Source organism: Panthera leo, chromosome A1, assembly GCF_018350215.1.
Source record: "Panthera leo isolate Ple1 chromosome A1, P.leo_Ple1_pat1.1, whole genome shotgun sequence".
NCBI lineage: Eukaryota > Metazoa > Chordata > Mammalia > Carnivora > Felidae > Panthera > Panthera leo.
Genome location: NC_056679.1, coordinates 68,398,474 through 68,421,225, shown reverse-complemented (window position 1 = coordinate 68,421,225; position 22,752 = coordinate 68,398,474). Strand labels below are relative to the sequence as shown.

Genomic DNA, 22,752 nt, shown 5'->3' with positions numbered 1-22,752 from the left:
ACTGTCAGGGCCCACTCACGTTTAAAAAAAAATCATTTCTGAAAACCAAAAGCTAGTTCAAGAAATTAACAACTTTTTCCAAATAATACAATTTCAGTTTGTTGTGTTCGCGTTTTTGAAATCTTTTCCTTTCCTTTTAGCTGCACAACAACAAATGTAATCCCATAAAGCACAACATATGTGAGTGGCTCGTTCTTTTCAATTTAATTGTAAACATTATTAAAAATTTGGGATATATGAAGGGGTGATCACTCTTCAGAGTTAGTATTATTGCTGTGTTTGAGGACTCCCTTTGATGTTTTCCATATCTTTATGTAGTTATAATCTTGGTGAAGAAATCATTTTATCTCTTGATTATTCTCATGGAGGCTATCATCAGCCAGTTCCACTCAACAGCTGGGGAGTCTTGTTTACGATGCCTATATTATACCGCCTGCTTGGATGCATCACAATTAAGTTAAACTATTTCTCCCGTTTTGGTGTTTTACAGTTTTACACATTCACAAATAATTTTGTGACAAGCGTTTTCTCCCACATGGCCCCTCCCTCCTTTTATTTCCTCAGTGTAAGTGGAATTATTGGATTAAGAAGTATAGATTTTTTTTTCCGTGATGCTTAATGTATCTTGAATCGGTGTATTTTTAAATGTAATCTTATCTGAGCACTCAGCATGTTTTTCTCAAGAACTAATCAAATTACATGGGTTTTTATCAGACAATGAGCACATGCTTTTTCTTTGCCTTCACTGCCAGGAAACTCAGAGTTAAAGTTCAAATACAATACTGTAGTGAGTTCACCTTAGATGACCGTAATAAGTTTCTCATTTCCTTCGGATTGATTTTCTACTTTGTTGTCCGTTTTAAAAACAATGATGCTGAATTCTGAAAGTTCCCTCAAATTGCTCCTAGAAACACGTTGGAGCTCACTCTCCCTCACACACACTCACACTCATACACACACACACACACGCACGCGTATTTATCGTATCTAACATAAAACTCATGTAATTAGCATTGTAAAATCAAGACGTTCTTGCATGTGGAGTTTACGATGATCTGGTGCAATCCCCTCCCTCTACGATGGGCACACTGGGCCAGAGAGAGGGTGGGACCAGCTTGGGATCAGAGCCTGGACCAACTAGGACCCTGGCCTTTTCATGCCTAGTCTGAATGGTGAACAAAGAACCAGGAGCCCATTATTTGCTGTACCTGACACCTTGACATTTCTGCCAGCAGCCTGATCAGGAAGCTCCTCTCTCTGCGACACTGTCATGGCTCTTTCGTCTCTGATTTCCCATCACCACCATCCTGTGAGGCCACATCTTTCATTCCTGGAGCACACATTCTCTAGCCCACGTCACAGACAGTCGCTGCATGAGTCTGCTGGGGCTGCCTAACACAGTACCGCAGCCTGAGTGGCTTTAACAACAGAACGTGTTATCCCACAGTTTGGGAGGCTTGAAGTTCAAGACCAAGGTGTTGGCAGGACCACCCTCCCTCTGAAGGCTCTGGGGAAGTGTCTGTTCCAGGCCTGTCTCTGGCTTGTAGATGGCCGTCTTCTTCTTGTGTCTCTTTGCATTTTCTTCTCTCTGTCCGTATCTCTGTGTCCACATTTCCCTTTTTAGGGAGAACACCAGTCCCACTGGATCAGGGCCCACCCTAATGACTTTGCTTTAACGTGATCACCTCTGTGAGGGCCTATCTCCAAATAAGGCCATTTTCTGAGATATCCAGAGTTTGGACTTCAACATAAGAATCTGGTGAGGTGATGGAATTCAACCTCTAACAGTCACGAAGGTCATTTCTCTAAGTTTTCATCTCCCTGTTCAAAATCTTTCATTGTCCTGTCTTACCAGCTTAAGTCCAAATTCCTCACTTTGGTGTTCAGGCTCTCCCACAACCCTGTTTCAACATATCATTATTATTTTATCTCCCTACATGCCCTATATTCTTCTATGCTGCAGTCCACCTGGACTGCTCTCAAATTCCAAACATCCCACACTTTCCTGTCTCCACCCCCACGCTCATGAGGCCCTTTCTGCCTAAAATGCCCTCTTCCTCCACATCTACTGGCCCATCTCAGGCACCCTCTCCTCCACTACACCTTCCTTGTCCCACTCAGGCATGTCTTCCCCTCCCACAGGGCATTTTCTTGTGTACCTGGCTGACAGGGAAGGAATTGATCAGTGTATTACAACCAGTTTGTGTCCCCTCCAGCTGGCCTCTATCCTCCGTAAGAGTCAGGACTTACCCACCATCTCATCCCTGCCAGTACCTTTTCTTTTCTAACTTAGTTAGAAAACATACAACATAGTTGCTGCTGCCTTTCATGAACACACGGGAAGTAAAAGAGATATTCTGCTATAGAGATCAAGAATATCACATAAAGGGTCATCAGAGGCAACTCTCGTCATAGTAGTACGCCGATTAAGCATCATGTATGTTAACAGTGGAATAAATAAGGATCGGATGTATCATTTAAGATTGTTGGTTTGTGGGCATGGCCAGTGTTGAATGGGTGACAGATATTTTTACTAAGAGATTCCCTTTGTCCTCACCATTTTCCCCTCTTGACAGAAAATTCCATGAAGTTCATTTATAAAGAAAAGTAAATATCCAGATGGCCAGAGGAATGACCTTTCTCTAATGGAGGGGATGAATTTGTTATCCAGCCAAATGTTTGAAATTCTTCTACCAGCATGCATAATTGAGAGAGATGTGTTAATTACCCTTAAGTGACAGCTGGTAGGACTTCCTAGACAACTCGGAGAGGTATTGATCTGGAATCATTGTAAGTGACTGTCCTGTGGTGATATACAGGTAAGGCCCTCGCAACAATTTTTGCATGGGCAGGTCAATGCACAGTTCTCTGTGAACCGGGGCCTGCAGGCACTATGGCAGCTGGCCAATGCTGGTCCGGCAACAAAAGCACCAGTGTAGCTCTTTGTATGACATTTTGATGAGTGACATAGGGAAAACCCCAAAGATGTAATCCCTATTGTTATAAGAGCTCTTCTCTGGGTCAAAATGGGCTGATACCAAAGAGAAAGGCAATTCCAGAAAGTGAGGCTGAAATCTTCTTTCTGCCCCCCTATAGCCGTGACTGTAGCAATGATCCACATCATTGATTATTACTTAAAGGAACTGAGTGCACATCTCTTGACTCAGCACTGTGGACATTTTGAAGAGGAAGCAAAAAATACAATCCTTGTCCTAAAGGAGTCACCATCTTGGCATTGGGTGGAAAATAATTTAGCTCTCTAAGGTCTTTTCCAGATCCAAGATTTCATGACTCTATGATCATGACAGGAGAACTGTTTTGTCTTTAAACAGCAAAAATGTCACGATTATTCTTTTGTCTTCAAAGTAACATACTCCTTGACTAATATAATTTGCCATATTGCTTCTACATTAAATTGTTCAGTTTTTATATCACAAATCTGAACAAGAGAGCTTGTGGATTTACTTTTCCTTTTCCTGTTGCTGACTAAATATCTTTTCTTTCACCTGGAGTCATATGAAATATGAAAGTACCTGACCTCTCTGAAATCCAATATAATGGCATGTCAGCTGCTAAAGTAACCACTTTGTTGTTTATTCATACATTTCTGGAGAAACTATCTGGTTTTGGTTTAGTCTAGGGAAAACACATTCAAGTTTTTCCCCCTTAAAATGTGTAGAAGAAAAATATACATCTCTTTTAAACAACTGGAATCAATTTAAGGCTTTGGCACGCACAATGGAAAAATCAATGGAAGTTAAAAGTTGAAAGGTAAAGCTTGCTTCTACAAGTGTCACTAAATTTGGGCCCACTAAGAAAAATAAAAGGAAGGTCTTTGACGACAAAGTAGAAAGGTAGATCAGATAATCAATCAATCAATTAATATGGTTTTATTGACGATATGCTGAATGCTGGGAGGTAGGACTCAGAAGACTTAGGCATCCTTTCTGTCCCTCAAAAGAGTTTTCAATTTAACTAGGACAGAACAGGAACATGCACAAAACAATACTGAATAAGACACTATGTCGACAACAAGAATCAAGATTCTGAAGGGCTAGGCATGCTAGAGAACTCATGAACACTGAGTGATCTAAACCAAGGTTGAGCCTCCCTATAAATTTCAGAAATCTCGTTTGAGAACCCATCCAAATATGCTTCCCAGCTAGAAGGGAACTTAAAGTCCTTGAGCCTTGTTCTTGTTGCTTGGCAACCAACATCAGTCTATACTGAGTCCCAGGAGACCAATGTCCAAAGGCTCCCTACTTCCCATGAATGTTTTTTCCATATGGAAAATGAACTAATAAGTAGGACACCTATTTTTCTCCCTCCCTTTCTGGTATTGGGAATCCCTTCAGGTTTTTCTAAAAGCATTTGCTGCTTTGTCCCTTGCTCAGAGGGGGCAAGTTAAATGAGGATCACCACAGGGTGAGCTTTCCATTTGTGTCCCAGGCATTTACACTGGTGGCCCAAGGCCAGCTTCCCAATAGTGCCAACAAATCATTGCAGTACCGTGTAGTATGTGTCATATAAGTTACAGTGATGGCAAGAAGAAGCCATCACCAGTTTGGTCTCAGATGGTAATTAAAGGCTCCACAAATAGAATTCTTGAAGGAAAGGAAAACAAAGAGAGGGTAAGGCGTGGACAAACTGGTACCGGGTAAGAAAGTGAAAGTGCCCAACACTGTCAAATACTGCTGAGAGGTCAAGTAAAATTAAAAGTTGCAAAAGTGATCACCGGATATGGCGTTTAAATAGTTGTCGGTGATCTCATCAAGGTTAATTCTGGTGGAACGCTGGGAATAAATATCAGGTTGCGGTGCAGTAAAGAAGGGTTGGGGAGTGGCTATAGAAATGTTCTCTGTTATTCTCCCTTCCTCTGTGTAAGGAGACAAATGGAATATGTGCACACCAGCAGTGGGAGCCGCTCAGCCGGCTGCCCCCACGCTTGAGGCAGAGAGAGCCCCATTGGAATTCTGCTCTGTTGTGTTTTCCCTTAAGCAGTGTATGTGTGCATGCGTGTGTGGGTGCACGCATGCCTGAGAGCATGCGCGCGTGTGTGCGTGTGTATGTGTATGTGTGGGAGAGAGAAAGCGGGAATGAATGCATTCATTCTATTCCTTTCCTGTGCCTTCTTCACCTCCTCCTCTGCTTAGTCCCTCTTAGGAATGTTAATGACTGATGGAGGAACTTTGTGTCAAATGTCTTGAACTCTTCATGAGAAACCTACTATAAGAATCTGAGAAAAAATAGAGATGGCTTGCAGATACATGATTTGAAATTTTGAAGTAACAATTTAGGCTTTTAAGCAGTTAATCTAAGATCATATCAACCCAATATTAGCTGAGCACTGGGGACTGATCAGTTTCATGATTTGCTCATTTTGTCTGATATATGTGTAAGTCTAAGATTTCACTCTTATTTCCAAGTAATAGATTGTAATTAGCTACAAAGGAATTCTCTTATTATAATAATTTCTTAATTATGCATAGGGATCGAAAGAAAATTAGAGAATAATAGTAATTCATCTAAAAACACACTTTAACCATTAGTTTTAAATTCACCCCAGGAATTTAACTAGAATTCCTGATAAGAAGTCAAGGAAGGAAACTAACTGGAATTTTACCTTTTTAGAATTTCTATAAAGGTGATAATGAGCAGTTACTTGTTTAAGGTTGGGCTGGCAATTAAAGAAAGAAGAATGTGGGCAGCAAGCCAAATAGAACACAGAAGAGTGATTTTCAACCTCTTTTCTCTTCTTTTCTTTTCTTCTTTTCTTTCCTTTCCTTTTCTTTCACTTTTTTTTTTTTAGCAGCAACTTTCCAATGAAGCCTTAAGCAGAAAACCAACATATAAATCATATAGAAAGTAGAAAAGTCAAACAGAGCTCTGTCTATATTAAGCAGAGTTAGAATCCCTCTCACTTCTCCCCTTGGGGACTGTTCTAGAGGAAACAACATAGAGCTTCTTATTTTAATTCTATATGTAATGCATTTATTTGTAAGCACTTAATAGTTCTCAAAGCACTATCATTTTCAACACATCATTTGATGCTTCCGAAATTTCTATGAGCTAACAAGCAGACTAGATATTAGCATTGTTATCATTTGTTTGCAAATAACCTGCTTAACGTCAGCTATCTTATTAATGATAGATATGGGATCCAAACAAAGCCAGGTCTTCAAAGATCTTATATTTTTAATACTATAAAATCCTTCATTTGTCTTATCATTACACTCCCGGTCCAGGATACATGAGAGAATTTGGACAACATACCAAAGGACAATAGCAAATATCATTACATCAAAAATTAAAAGTAAACAAATCTGTGTTTATATGTTTGCCCAATGTAAAAAGGTACACAAAAATTTTAATATAAAATTTTGACTTATCATTGGTATAAGCAATGATCAAATAAACACCTCTCTACTTAGCCCAACTAGGTCAATCCCTACAAAGTTTAGGTAGATAAAATATGTGACAAAGCTTTCCTCTCTGAAAAACATAGAACAGTGTTTTCTAAATTTGACTTTCCAAGAGAATGAATCGGAGAACTTTTTAAAAATGCAAATCCTTGCCCCCACAATTGAAAATATAAATCAATAGGTCTAAATTGGAGCCATTTTTCAGATGTAGGGATTAGGATGGCAAAACACATATAAAATCATAGAGTAGACTCAATTTCCCCAGTTACTGGCAGAGAGTGAGCTAGAAGTTTTGGGAGAGAGCTTTTCAGGCCACAACAGTATCATTTATTCAATTATAGCATTAAATTTATCCCAGTGACCCGAAAGAATCGGTGCATATCCAATTATGCCTAATTTATACCCTGGGATGTGCTGGTCTGGCTCAATGTAAAATCCTGGTAGAATCGCAATTTAACAAGCTTGACAGGACATCAAATTGCTATGTTGTTTCCAAACCTCATTCAATGGGAGCCTACACTTTCCTATAATGTTCAGAGGGAATATACACTATTATTATTTTTCTATTTGTTTATGTAAGGCAAATGTTCAGCAAATACTTTATCGGAAAACCAGTTAGAGGCATATTTTCTGAAAACGGCATTTACCACCCAAAGTAGTGGGTGCCCAAGAAAGTAAATACTTCATTGTCCTTTGTGATTACAGCGTGTAACGGAATGTAATATATTCTTTATGAATTTGACATGATTCAAAACATCACAGTAGCAGCTTGGGCTGGCTGGAGTGAACTGACAGCTGGCTGGCTGAGACACGCTTGGATTCAGAACTTTTTGGACATAGCCTCCGTGTTGGGAGTCTCTGATCATGGCACCCTCGTATTTTCCCCTCTGGTGCTATCTCCATCTCTTTTGCTGGTGCCTATGGGTTTTCCTGGCCTCTACTTGTGGGCAACCTTGCTGCCCACCCCCAAGTGCCCTCCTCTTCTGACTCTACTTGTTTTTCCCTGAGGGGCTGGTGTCGACCTCATGACTTCTGCTGTCAAATTGCAACTCCAGTCCCCAGATACCGGAGACATTTCTACCCAAAGAGACTCCTGCCACCTCACCCTCAAAAACGTTATCGTGCCCATGCCTCCTCACATGTTTTTCTCCCTGAGGATTTCCCCACTTCTGGGAATAGTATTGTGATTCCCAGCCCCCCCAACCCCCAACCCCAGGGCTCGAGCTGGAAGCCATATTGGAAGCAGCGCAGTAAGGCGCCACAGACACCAGATTGGGAGGCACACAGGGCACAATTCAAGTCCCTGCTCTGCTACTCGGGAGACGTAGAGTTATCTCAAATCTCTAAACCCATCTCCTCAACCACAAAACGGGCAAATAAGATCTTTTCCACAAAGTTATTGTGGAGATTGAGGACGTGACCACGACATGTGTCTGGGTGCTCACTAAGTGTCTTCTCCCTCTGTTCCTTGTCTTCCTTTTTGCTCTCAGTCTGCCAGTCTTCCCTGTGAATTCCCCCTCCCTTCCTTTCTGTTCTATTCCTGGAGCCAACAGAATCTGGAGTCTCATACGTATGGACTTCACACCAGTCTCCTGGGAGTTTCTGTGTCTTCACTCTACGGACATATTTGTGCCTGTTGCATTTGTATTGAAATCCTTGAAATCCTTGTGTGGGTCTGCCATAGGAAAATCGAAGTTCTCTAAGCTTCAGTTGCTATAGGCACAAAATGGGCACAAACTTCATAAGGTTGGTGGTGAGGATTCGGTGAAATAATGTTTTTCAAGAGCCTGGCATAGTGCTGGGCATATATTAATACTTGGTAATCGTGGTGAGACACAGTCTCTTTTTCACTTGAAATTAATCCTACATGCTGTTACCAGCCTGCACATTGTAAACTTCAATTTTATCCCTTTGTCGTCCTTCTCAGGGACCCCTAAGGTTTCCCCAAGACCCCGGTAACACCCCAAACTAAAATAGCTTTAGGAAAAAGTGTGAACTATGCTATTTAGCATTCTGGTCTTCCGTAATACAGGATACTCCTGCCATGTCTTTCTAATTTTTTAAATAATTTTTTAAAAGTTGATTTAATTTTGAGAGAGACAGAGACAGTGTGAGTGGGGGCGGGGCAGAGAGGAGGAGAGAGGGAATCCCAAGCAAGCTCTGAGCTGCCAGCACAGAGCCCGATGCAGGGCTTGAACTTACAAACCCGTGAGATCATGAGTTGAGCCAAAACCAGGAGTTGGATGCCACCCTGGCACCCCCATATCTTTCTAATTGATTGGGATTCCTTTCTCCCATTTGACCAATCAGAATAGTGAGACTAGTTCTAGAGAAAAGCTCTTCAAACAGCATTTGGGACTTGTTTATGTATGGTGTGGGTCAGAGAATGAAAGAAAGGGACATAGCGAAGGAAGAGAATTTTTGCTTAGGCTTTCCGGATGAGAGGGGCTTCATGACGAAGAGGCAAGTGAAGATGTCTGCAGTACCAGGGAGAGACAGACGAGCAATCTCCAAGGCCGAGGATGTGCTAAAGAATGGCTACAGAAATCCGGAGGTGTTTCAGAGGGGATATTCTCTGGGAAGACACTGCAATACTGTCACCGTATGAAGAACTGAGAAAGAGTCCAACCGGAAGAAATGGGACAGGAGTAGGTGGAGCTTGCTCTCAATCCCACATAGGTCTGGGACACGAAGACCCTGCCTGCTCTCGTTTCTGGTGACCACAAGTAACCTGGTGCAATGCAGGGCTCTCATCACCATTTGCTATTGGTGAGCTAATATAGGGGGTGTTTTCTGTAAACTAAACCCCTTTTCTAAACTGATTAAACTGTTCAATTGGGCCAGTGGAGCTGGACTGACTCGTAGAGCTTCTTCTTCCCAAGGTTGGGGGAGAACTCAATGGCAGGCAAAGGATGAGACAGCATTTCCTTCAAGTAACTCAATCTTCTTGTACCTGAGCATGCAGACAGCAGGGTGACCTCAACCCCAAAGCATATATAATGACACTCTGCTGCTCAGTGAGGTCTCTTACCTGTGCCTCAACAGACCAGGCTCAGCTCCTTCCCATCACATTGCCCCAGCTTTTCCTCATGCCTGAAAGGCTCTGAGACACAAACAGGTCATCAGAAAAAAGACAAGTCTAGATCTATCCAGAAAATATTACATGTATGGTATAGCATGTTATATAATATATAATATTTACATGTGATTTATTTTACATAATCATATATAATATTGATAAATAATATATTATTTAAATATATAACATGTATTTATATGTTATATATATGTATTACATATATAATATATGATATATATTACATGATATATATTACATATATTATATGTATTACATATATAATGTATATATTACATATATAATATATATATTGCGTATATAATATATATTACATATATAATAGGTACATTATATATGTACCTATAGAAATCTATCTTTTGGAATGTAAAGTTTTTAAATGTTTTATTTTTGAGAGAACACAAGTGGGAAAGGGGCAGAGAGAGGGGGACAGGGGATCTAAAGCGGGCATTGACAGCAGTGAGCTGGACGCAGGGCTCGAACTCGCAAACCTCAGTATCACGACCTGAGCCGAAGTGAGACGCTCAACTGACTGAGCCATGCAGGTGCCCCTGGAATGTATTTTAAATGCAAACAGCTAATAGTGTACAGAATACTGCAACTAGCTCTTTTTTCCTACTAAATAATGTGCTTTGGAGATTTTGCCTAGTCAGATGTGGATGTGTTTGATATAGATGTTAGAGTAATTCCCCTCAGTTTTTAAGTGTCACGTGTATTTCAGAGTATCAGTTATCCAAAGCTTATTTAACCCATCCTGGATGACCTCAGTGATTAGTTTTGTGATCGTTTTTCACTCTTATTAATACTGCTGACATGAACACACTAGTACATGCCTTTTTATATGCATATGTAAGTATTTCTTTAGCATAAATATCTAGAAATGGAATTGCTGACTTGAATGCTATCAACATTTAAGAATATAATTTATATTTCCACGTTGTCCTCCAATAAGTCTAAGCTGTTTTAGACTTCCATAGCATATGAGAGTGCATAATTCTCTATAACACTGTCAGTATTAGGGACCTTTAATTTTGTCCAACTAATGGGGAAAAATAGAAAAGAATATTAGAGAAAGAACCAGAAAAATCTAGGTCTAGAGAGATGAAGGTAGCTGCAATCTAGTTTGATAAACTCCCCAAAGCCTCAGTGATCACACTTTGTAAAACTGAGTCACTTAGACTCTTCTGATGATCACAGCAGACTGCTGCCTTTCTCCCAAAGCAGCCAGGCTCATGACAAGTTAGGCACCTCGTTTCACTCTTGTGCTCGAAGATCAGTCTGCCCACACATGCCAGGTCACCATAATGATCTTAATGATGAGGATGAGTCGTGACACACCAGTGAGTCTTTACATTTTAATAATGCAAATAAGTCCTGATGAGGAGACTAAGCTGCATTGTCCCAATAGTCCAAGGCTCGCTGTGGCTGTAGGGGACAGGCAGCCCATTCTGTGTATTCCCCCGTTCTTCCGGCACAAGCAGGAGGAATAAAACTTCCCCATTTCTGGGGCGCTTGGGTGGCTCAGTCGGTTAGGTGTCCAACTTCAGCTCAGGTCATGATCTTGTGGTCCATGAGTTCGAGGCTCCCTGTCGGGTTCTGTGCTGACAACTCGGAGCCTGGAGCCTACTTGGATCCTGTGTCTCCCTCTCTCTCTACCCCTCCCCCACTCATACTCTGTCTCTCTCTCTCAAAAGTAAATAAACATTAAAAAATTAAAAAAATTAAAAAAAAACCCTTTCCCATTCATGTTCCCCTCACCTCCCATATTATTTTTTGGGAAAGTTGATAATTGCCATTACTAATAGGTATGTACTAAATATTCACCAATATATGCTATTGTGCTAAGTCTTTTCAACGAAACTATCCTAGTGAATTATGAGTATCTCTGAAACTTGAGCAGGCCTGAGATAATGAGAGAATGTACAGAAGGAAAGGCTTGACTGGTGTGATGTAAAGGGAGGAAGAACACGGGTTGACCTGGGATCAAGTCCTACATGGTCTCGGTTTATGTGTGATTTTGCATAAAATACTGAATTGTGCTGAGTCTCTGTTTCCTTGTCTTTTAGAGGCGGCACAGCATTGAATGCCTGCCATGTGCCAGCCTCATTCTACGTGCTTGGCATATGGAAGAAAGCAAAATGAAGTGCTTGCCCTCAAGGAATTTTATTTTCTAGGGGGTGAAGCAGGTGAGAGACAGCCAACAAGCACACAGAAGCATTTATATCTTCATTCATTCAGGAAATAGTTACTGAGCTCATAGTTTGTGCCCAAGACCGTTCAAGGACTTGTTTTAAGAATCCTGTGGGGCGCCTGGGTGGCTCAATCGGTTGGGCGTCCGACTTCGGCTCAGGTCACGATCTCGCAGTCCGTGGGTTTGAGCCCCGCGTCGGGCTCTGGGCTGATGGCTCAGACCCTGGAGCCTGCTTCCGGTTCTGTGTCTCCCTTTCTCTCTGCCCCTCCCCTGTTCATGCTCTGTCTCTCTCTGTCCCAAAAATAAAATAAACGTTAAATAAATAAATAAATAAATAAATAAATAAAAAAGAATCCCGCCTTCCAGGATTGTTTTCAGAATTACATGCAATACCCGAACAATGGCTGGTACAGTTGACAATGTGTAGATATGCTTACTAAATGGTGGCCATGATGGTGATGATTATTTTCTTTCATTTCTCTCTTCTCCTTTCAAGAAACATTTTGTTTATCCACTTTAAAAAACTTCTTGAATGTGTGCATATATTTATTGCTGCTCTCTCTATAAGTTAGCCTTTTGTCTTTAATTCTTGTTTTAGGCAGTTATTTCTTCTTTGGAGAGGCGAGCGGAGCCACAGTTAGGATTTCACGTGTACTTGTGTACAGACCTCTTGGAATCACTGGGAGAAGGAAGAGTCAGACTCCTTTCTCAACCTGCAGCCTCCTTCCACCTGCAGCAAGGCCTTTACACAGAGCTTATTCGTCATTGTCCTGTAATAGTTTGATGGATGGCCCTCACAGGGGCTGCTCTAAAGCAAATAATGGTCCAGTAGGGAGACACGGAAGATGGGAGTCGTGTGAAACCAGGCAAAAGGACCGAGATGGGGTGACTAAGAACACAGGTGGCCTCATGGAGTCAGAGAAGGAAGACAGAGACGGCGTGTTCTACCCTCTTACCCACTAACGCCACCTCCATTTTCCTACTTAAGTCCGATGAGAAGTTTCCCTCACCTCCTTAAGCCCCAGTCTGAATTGGCTAGCCCCTAGTATGCTTCCAGAGTACATACCCCGGAACTTCCCATGCTCTAGGGCACACAGATACCCTCCTAGTACTTATTATACTGCATTCTAGATGCCCGATACTCATTTCTGACCCCACCTCACCCCAACCCCCAACCATTAAACTATCACCGACTTGAAGTCACGATGATGTCTTCACTGCTGTATTCTCTGTACCAAAGACAGAACCTGGGATATATCAGGCTTCGGTAAATTTTCTGATGAATGAATTAGGCAAAGACAGAGAGAGAAAGTAGAAAAGTTAACAGGTCGGGGCACCTGGGTGGCTCGGTCAGTTAAGAATCCGACTTCACCTCAGGTCATGGTCTCGTGGTTTGTGAGTTCGAGCCCCGCATCGGGCTCTGGGCTGACAGCTCAGAGCCTGGAGCCTGCTTCAGATTCTGTCTCCCTCACTCTTTTCCCCTCCCCCGCTCATGCTCTGTCTCTCTCTTAAAAATAAACATGAAAAAAAAAAAACAACAATTAAAAACAAGAAAAGTTCACAGGTCAAAGGCTTAGAGGGAAGGCCCAGGTACTAACTGAATCTTCACAATGAGTAAAAAGTAACACAGGCCTTCAAATAGTGACTCTTATCCCACAGTTCTGGATAGACAGAAAAAGCCGAGAGAAGCTCAGAAAAAGGGCTACAGAGAAGACCTCCAGGGTGGGAAGACTTCCCATCAGAGAAGGTGAAATTGGACTCTTGCCTTCTGAAATCCACTTATCTGTGTTTGCATCCAGTCTGTGTTCAGCCATTTAAATGGCCCTGCTGTTTAAATAGCAGTGATGAAGGTTCACACCATGCTTTATCTATAAAGCCTTTTTGAGTTACATGGAGTCAGACTGGATACTTGGGGCCAAAGATCTAGAGATCTTCTGCGGGTCGTGCCTTCTTCATTTTCTTGTACGTATAGTGAGATAAATAGACCTTCTCACCTAATAATAGCCTTTTTTCCTCTTTTCAGTACTGTTTGCAACTACCTGCAAATTTAAGTGCTAAAGAAAAATGGACGGCATCCTCTTTGCTATCTTGTTAAACCATACTTCTATGTTCACTAAGGTGACAAGAATAGATACACTGAAAACTTCTATAGCATATTAATGTGTTAAGCATCATACCATACTTAGTTCCTGATATAATTTTGAGTTTCCTCTGGAGGAAAAAACAGTTCCTCTGGATTCTTTTTATAAAAAAAAAAAAAAAAAAAAAAAAAAACAAACACCTTGAAAAAGCTTTCAGATACTCAAAGACATGAATCTTGCTCTATTCCCTTGTGTATATCTGATTTAAAGGTTAACAAGTAATTAGGAAGAACACTCATCCAAAAATTACCAATTAATATACCATCATTTTCATTAAAAATGCTATTAATTATATTGTTGTACAAATGTCCTAGACTGGCTAATAAAAAGTTACCTAAAGCAATTCTAAGCCTTTTGTGGGGGGTGGGGTGGGGAAGAGAAATGAATCAAAATCAATCACTTTTTAAAATTATGATTTGGGTTTAAGAGGTCAAACAAAAGAGGGTGTTAAAATAAAAAAAATCAGAGGCCAGCCTTGAAAATTTCCTGAGCATACACAACCAGTTTAGCCATACAGACAAAGCTTAATTTATCTTATTTTGCAAGGTTAACTTGACCTGGATCACTTCTGGCTTATGACTCTGAACATCGTAAGCAAAACTGGGAACTATTTCCCGAGGTTGATATGAGGTCACCACTGACCAGCTCCCTATCCTTTGAGAAAATTCTAGTATTGTGTCCAGTCACTGTGAAGAATAAACTCTCTCACTATATAAGCTGCTTTACAACAATGCACCCTGGAGCCTCATTCCCTGTTTTGGACTGAGTGCTCCCAGTTTGCAAAGTGTCTTCTTGGTTGTGCGCACAGTAAACTTATACTGATTACTCCTTCAGCGATTGGCCGGTTTTACTTCTGTTATTTATGATCTTTTGACAAGGGGAAGCGAATGTCTCCGGTATTTAGTATGGATAGAATCTGATGGGGTTCCATGATTTATTTTATGTACCCAGTCATTATCACTAAGAAAACCTGCCTAAGAAGATATCCTGGCAGATGTTTAATGTGGAAGCTTGACAAACAGCTGTTCTTTGGTTCTTATAATGTAAAGCAGTCCTTTATAAATGAGACCAAACTTTTAACCCATCCACATATGTTTTTGTCAGTTTTCTAGGAGACTGTGATTAGAAAGTTATGATTGCAGTATCTTACACATTTTGTTCTACACCTTAAACTTTGCTCTATACCATAAATGCTATTAGTCATTTATTAGAAATGCACACAAGTCCGAGGTTGGAGAGGTCATGATTAAACCTGTACCGTGACACTTAGGGTTCCACCAGATTTCATTTGAACCGTTGTACATATCTCCAAAAGTATTGTGCTCTCACCGTCTTATCCTGTCGCCTCCTGTATGGACCAAACATCTATTACTGTTGTGTGCCTTTGGGCTCGGCGAGGCAGCTGGCTAGTGTTCGGCAAAGATCGAAACTGTGTAAAGCTGCAGCTCAGCACCATTTTGATATGTAACAGACTATAACAGGAATACTTATCATCAATGAAATGAACCAAGTGTGGTATTAGGAACTATACAATCAACCCAGACGCAAACTAAGGATTTTCCATTGCATCATAGATATTTACGGGTTGCTAGGCAACTAAATATTCCACCACTGACACTAGGGAAAATTTCTCTTGCTAAGCTAGGATTGGCCGTTTTAGTAATTAGTTCTGCATGAGACTGCCTCTTAATATCCCCGGCATAGAACATTTTAAAGGACACAATACAAATCCCAAGCTTGCATTATTTGAGCAGTTCCCTAGATGGAAACTCTTATCCCTCCGGGCATGTTCAGATATTTTTTTACTCATATTGAACAAATACCTGTCTTCATCCTTTCCACAGAGCAACTTTACCTCTTCTTCGCCATTCCAACTCTGAGTATTTGGCAATAGCTGCCATGTTTTCTCTGAATCTGTCTTTCTTCAGAGTAAACATACCCAGATCATTTGCTGATTCATTCCCATTGCTTCCCATCCTGGTTGCTCTCCCCTCCCGGTGGCACCAATGGCAATGACTGGGATTGGCGGCTGTTGTTTTATGGTGCACGGTTACGGGTAATGACTTGTAGTCTGTTGTGTTGTTGGATATTTCAACTAAAGTGGACACAGGAATAAGAAGTCAAAGGCTATGGAACAGGGGGCTGACCTTTTTTATCCTGACTTGGAAAATGCTACCTGTGAGACACCATACTTTTGTGCCGTCTTGGAACCTGGGGAGACAAGTGGAAACTTTAAGTAAGACTTTCAGGGATGCTTACTAGGTTTATGCGGTGTTGAGAACAAGCAGTTTCAGTGCGTGATGAGATTGTTTGGAGCAAAATTTCGAAAATGGGCATATGAATCACTGGACAGCTTCTAAAAATACAGATTCCTGGGATCCATGTACTCAGTCTTACTGAATAGGTGCCTCCAGAAGTCCCCAAGGGAAAAACGGGTAGAAGCCACAGTTATAGGGTATCCAACGTGAAGGTCAGCCATTTCTTTCAGCTGACGTCTACATAGCCTGTGAGGCTCTTTTCCATGACATGCTCTGGCTCCCTTTTGCAGTCCATCCTTCTCTTTTCTCAAAAGGTCTTTTTCCAATAACTAGTACCAAACAGTTTAGTATTTAGTTGTTAATTTTGCATGGCTCTTTGTCTCCTCGGCTATTTTAGAAACCCCGTCAGAGCACGAACTCCGTCTGATACGTCCATGTCTCTCAAGGAATATGGCACAATATTGAACAGCCATTGATGGATGGCGAGGGGTTTTGGAGGCTGTGGAAAAAGAAGTTAAAAGACAAAAGGGAGCAAGATGCAGGAGGCCAGCTAGAAAAGTTTAAGATTACAGAGATTAAAGAAGTCTTTCTTGTGAAAGAAGTTTCTTTTTTTTTTAATTTTGTTTTAATGTTTATTTATTTTTGAGAAAGAGAGAGAAAGATAGCATGAGTGGAAAAGGGGCAGAGAGAGAGGGAGACACAGAATCTGAAACAGACTCCAGGCTCCAAGCTGTTAGCACAGAGACCGACTTGGGGCTCAAACTCATGAAATGTGAGATCATGACCTGAGCCAAAGTGGGACCCTCAGCCAACTGAGCCATCCAGGCACCCCTGAAAGAAGTTTCTTCTGAATTGCACTTGTGGCCTGTTATTAAGTGATAGGGTTCATGCAGGGTATTGGTCTCTCCCCATCAAACCTGATCTTTGGAGACATCAGGCAGTAATTCACAAGACTATGTTATATAAATCTGGCCAGGAGATCTAGAATTTCCTGCATTCCTTGCCCATCTGAAACACCAGAGGTAAATGAATTATCTCTCTTCTGGTGCAATTCCATCATCTGACAAAGCCTACAGCAAGGATACCGTGGGCCACTGATAAAAGTTCCAAAATAAGCATAAAGGGGCCCCTTAGGCAGTTACGTAGGCTTTTTAAAAAATATCAAAGACACATAAGATTTCAAAATTGCTTCAGTCTGGACGATGGAAAGACTCTCCAATGATGTCATGGCCTGGCCTCCTTCTGCAATTCCTTCTCCAGGCAGAGTGGCCTTCTCCTGAGGCAAACGGGAACGTGTCAACCTCTTGTGGAAATCTTAGTATTGAGCATAAAACTCAGACTCTTACATGGTTTCTCTCTTATTCACGGTCTCAGGCTTCTGTCCCCCTGACCAATGGATTGTGCTGTAGTTGCCCTGCCTCGTTTCTAGAAAGAGGGAAGTACTTTTATCCCAAGGCTTTGGAGCTCCCTTTCCCCCACGCCTGGGGAAGGTCTTCTCTCCATCTGGCTGCCTCCTCCTCCGTGTCCTTCAGATCTCTGCTCAGAAAGTAACTCCTTGAAGACAGCATCCCAGGTCACATTTTCTATTTAAATTCTTCCTCGATCACATTGGCTTCTATCCAAGTTTATTTCCTATTTAGCATTTCTCACAACTTGAAAATAACTAATTTTTTTAGGATGGGGGGGGGTGCTGTTTCTAGCCATTTGATTTCTGTCTACTCTCATTAGAACAAAAGCCCCATGAGGTCGAGAAACCGGGCTGCTTTTAGAACAGGCTGTATTGCCTGTGCCTAGCCCGGTGCCTAGCCCGGTGCCTGTCACTCTGTGGGCGCTCGGTATTTCCTGAATGAAGAGCGGTCTTGATAAGTTGTGATTATTTGATTAGTTTGTTTACTTTTCTCTTGTTTCCTTCACTCGACTGCGAGTTCCATGGGAACAAGGTGTCTCTCTTTTTAGACATCAAACATAGTGCTCAGCACTTGGTGGTGGCCCAATGACTGTAGAAGAAGTAAATGAGCAAAGACATTGAAATTCTCTAGGAAACGAAACTTCTTCCTCTGCGGCTTTATATACCACTCAGAACATCTGGAGCTACTAGAATTCTTCATTAAGAATTCTGCTATCCCAATATTTTCCCGCGATCACAGTTCCTGTTAACAACCAAGTGCCCGACGGGAGCAGAAGGGAAGCGATATGAATTAAATTTCGCAAATGAGGTTGCTGATGATTAATTTTACATCCTGAGCATCTGGGTCAGGGCTTCGTTTCATGGCAGGTGTGGAAATAATATCTTTGGTGTCATTATTCATGATTTTACTAAGGGCTGGGAGCACTTGAAATGTTCTTCTGAATGAGATTTGAGATGTGGACCAGATGTGTAATTTTAAGTTTTTTTTTTAATGTTTTTTATTTATTTTGAGAGAGAGAGAGAGAGAGGAGAGGGAGAGAGAATCCCAAGCAGGCTCTGCGTTGTCAGGACAGAGCCTGACAAGGGGCTCGATCTCACAAACCGTGAAATCATGACATGAGCCTGAAATCAAGAGTAGGATGCTTAACTTACTGAGCCACCCAGGCACCCCAACCAGATGCTTATTTTTAAAAAACCTGTATGTACTGTATTCTCCTTTTCGAGAAACAAATTTTCATATTAAGATGGCTCATTAATGTACTTTGGTGTCCATGGCACTTACTCAGTTGAAAACTACAAGTGATTAATTTTTTAAAAATACCAAGTGTCACTTAGATGACAGCAGACTGAGTGAAATGTAAACATGCCTAAAATTGAAGCCAATCATTTCGTTTTGCTTGAACTGGGTAAAAACCTCCGAGTCATTTTCCCTTCCTCCTTCTCCTGGCATCATCTCATTTTCCAAGGGGCCTGCCATTCACTGTGGACACACGAACTCAGTCCTAAGAAAATGGTCTCATCAGACATATCCCCCTAATGCTGGTTGGTCAGGCAGGACAGCCGGTACGGCTGATCACAAATAAATATGTCAACATCCACTCCCTTCCTGAATCCCAGAAGTGGTGCTCTGGGGGCGGATTCGTCCTCTTATCAGTTTTATTCTTCTTGGTCTTGACAGTGCTGAGAAAGGGTAATAGAAACTAGGCTATAATCTTTGAGCCAGAGGAAATTGAACCAAACCAAGTGGAAAGAATATGCTACTTAGCATTAGCAGGTCAATTCACGAGGAAATTGTAAAACAGGTGCAGCCTGTCACTGGTAAAGCCCTGCCAGAAGAGGCCTGGTCTCCGTAGCCCCAGAGGTGAGCCCCCCTGCTGTAGTTTAGACCTTAGTGTTGGATGCCGGCTACCCTGGGCTTCTGGGGGACCCGCTCTCATACACTGAAACGGGTATGTTCTAGGTCTGTTCTATGTCTCTGTCTCCGCTCAGGCTCATTTCCCACCCCCAACCCCCGCCAGTGAAAATCCACTCATTTGATGGATCAAGCTGTCCTTGTTTGCTAAGAGAAAAAGGCTTGCAGAACTTCCAGGCTTCTTTCAGGGAACGTGTGGACTTATCAGTGACTTTGTGATGACAAAGCCTTCTCTGTGTGCAGGGTCCAAACGAGTGAAATGGGGATTTCAGGCCAGATAGTATGAGCCGGAATGTCCCTACCTTTCAATTGTATGGAGTTAATATTTCCAAGAAGAACGGGAAACTGACATAGAATTGCTCGCTTTTTCTTTTGCTGAGTAAGGCCATTAAGGGAAAAAGAACAAAACTCATCTGCTAAGAAAACCTCTTTTAGAGACAAAAGGAACATTATGATAATCAATTAAAAAAAAAAAAAGAAGGTACAGAGACGCCTGTGCAGTCAGTTAAGTGTCCGAATGCAGCTCAGTTCATGATCTCGCCGCTCGTGGGTTCTAGCCCCGTGTTAGACCCTGTGCTGACAGCTCAGAGCTTGGAGCTTGCTTTGGATTCTGTGTCTCCCTGTCTCCCTGCCCCTTCCCTGCTTGTGCTCCCTCTCTCTCTCTCTTTCAAAAACAAATAAACATTTAAAAAAAATTTAAAAAGAAGGTATAATCTCTGAATAAAAAAGAAACTTTGAATTGAAAGAATTCAGCTTTATTTAAAAAAAAACCTTTTTGTACAGTTTCAGTTGTTTCAGACGGACACATCCTAGAGTATTACAATAGACCACTATGCCTGTAGATAACAATACGGTGTCGTGCCTTTAAAAATTTGTTACACGGGTGAGGTCATAGCTCATGTTATGTGTCCTTACCACCATAAAAATGAAACAAAACTAAGAAAGAAAGTATTTCAGTGTCCTTATTTTATAGACTAGTGAAAATGTCGTCCAATGCCAGCGTAAGTGTATAGCCAGGCTTTTGGGATCTGCTGAGTTGCCCACGGTGGTCCAACAAGCCACTCCATGAATTTTAACAGCTCTTCGCTGACACTTGTGGGCAAATCTCCATGTGATCTGTCATTCCAGAAACATGAGCATGACCCAGAAACACCTTTTGGGTTGTAAAGCAAAGAGCTTATTTGTACAGAACCTTTAACTTTGAGGTTTTATCTGTCTGTGGGTTGACAGAAAAAAATTAAGCAGTGGGTAGCCAGAAAAGTGATTTGAATGTTGTTGGAACAGTGGCATTTAAAAGCGTAAGGATTAAGGATACATTTATGCATTTGCAAATCTGATTGAGCACTCTGCACGTGCTGGGTGCAGGGACAGAGCAACGAGATCCCTGCCTTACAGCCTCACCTCCTCGTGGTAGAGACAGACGCAGAGGAGACACAGAGATAGATCACATCCCTTAAGGATAATTTCTGAGGTTGCTTTTGTGGGTAGATGTGGGCCATGTAAGTAAAGTCCGATGAAAGTGGAGAACTGAGGCTTGCAGCTACATGGGGGAAGAGCATTCCACGTAGAGGGAACAGCTGGTGCAGAGGCCCTGAGGAACAAAGAGGCCACTGTGATAGGAACACAGTTGTGAGGGGGAGCGTGGTCGACTTATGGGGCCAGAAGTGCAGCAGGGAGCCAGAGCACAGGGGGCCTTAAGGGCTGTGATTGCATAAGTGACACGGACAGCTACTGGAAGGTTCTGAGCTAAAGAATGACTTCCAGGTCACGCTGTTCAAGGAGGGAGTCGCAAAAGTGTGAGCTACCGTAGGCTGTTACAATAGTCCATAGGAGACATATGGTGGCTTGGGCCAGGGTGGTCATGACAGAAGTGCCAGAAAGTGCTTGGATTTAGGATGTCTTCAGAAGGTGGAGAAAGCGGGGCTTCCTGATGGACTGGATGTGGTGGTGATGGTAAGAGAAGATTGAAGCTGGGTTTTAAGATGTTTTACTTGATCAAGCCAATAAACAGCACCATCTACTGAGAACAGGGACAATGGGAACAGGAGGTTGTAGGGGAAACCAAAACCTTAGCGGTCCTATTAAATGTGAGACGTCACTTAAATATCCAGGTAAAAATGTCAGGTGGGCAATTGAATACATGAGTCTAGAGCTTAGGGGAGAAATCGGGGCCAGAGACAGAAATTATGAAACGTTCAGCATACGAAAGATGTCTACAGCCACTGGGTTGGATGAGGTCATCTAGGGAGTCCAGCTCTCTGGATTATGGGCCAGAAAGTACAAAGGTTCTGAGGCAAGATCATGCTTGGTGAGTTATAAGGGTAAGGGGGGTCATTGTAGGTGTGAGGAAACGTAGAGACATTCAAAGTCTGGAATGATGCCAGTGTTCAGAAGGAGGAGGATTCAGGAAGGCAGACAGAGCAGGAGTGGCCAGTGAGGTAAGGGGAAACCAGAGAGTGAATCACCCACACTACGCACGTAGGGTCTTTCAAGCTTAGGTCCTTCAGAGCAGTTTATAATTTTGCTCTGCCCTCTGTGATCTCCGCTGATGGAAGGAGGGGTGTATGCTGTTCCACTCCCAGTGTTCACCAGCACCTGTCCCATGATCAATTATTGTTCATTTGTTTTGAGCAGAGGTTGAATGCGGCAGTCTACAGATGGAATCCAGCCTGTAGATGTGTTTTGCTTGAACTTCAGGGTCTAAAAAATATTTTCGTTGGTTGCCAAGGTTAGGGATTGGGAAACTTCACACCAAAATATGTACCTCTGGTTCTTTTTTAAAAAATCCCCAGGAGTCTCAGAAGGCAGGCAACAGCTGTGTGCGGCTGAATGGTGGCCGCCACGGTCGGGGGGGTCACATGCTTTTCAGTTACTTTCCTGCAGTCTGTAGTCTTCCTTGCATTTCCCCTACAGCCAGTGCTGAGTGCCTCACTCCCGTTTCTTGCTGAGTCCTGCGGATTTTGGTTTGTACCTCTTGTTCAGTGAAAGAGGGAATGAATGAATGAGCGGACTAAATGAATGAGTATTTACCAATGAGGCACCTGGAGCCCGCTCAGCGAGGTGAAATGAAATAAGATTATGTGCAGGAAAGCCAGGGCGCAGATATAGACTCCCAGGCCAGGGCTTTTTAAATCTTTGCTTCCTAGTTTGCATTGTATTAAAAACATTCTGGGGCGCCTGGATGGCTCAGTCAGTTAAGCATCAGACTCTTGATTTCGGCTCAGGTCATGATCTCGTGGTTCATGAGTTCGAGCCCTGTGTTGGGCTCTGCGCTGACAGCAGGGAGACTGCTTCAGATTCTCTCTCTCCCTCTTCCTCTGCCC

At 42.2% G+C, this 22,752-nt stretch overlaps 1 protein-coding gene across 5 annotated transcripts in view; it reads right to left on the bottom strand.

Annotated features, from left to right (window-relative positions):
* Nucleotides 1-22,752, bottom strand: part of MBNL2 (muscleblind like splicing regulator 2) — a 158,105-nt gene that overhangs the window by 77,188 nt on the left and 58,165 nt on the right. The window contains exon 1 of one of the 5 annotated variants that reach the window (XM_042929393.1): nucleotides 15,181-16,741. The exons of the other annotated variants lie outside the window; for them this stretch is intronic. Within the exon in view, the coding sequence (XP_042785327.1) occupies nucleotides 15,181-15,216 (36 nt within the window). The 5' untranslated portion in view covers nucleotides 15,217-16,741. Of the gene's footprint in view, nucleotides 1-15,180; nucleotides 16,742-22,752 lie in introns of those variants that run through there. 5 annotated transcript variants of the gene reach the window in all.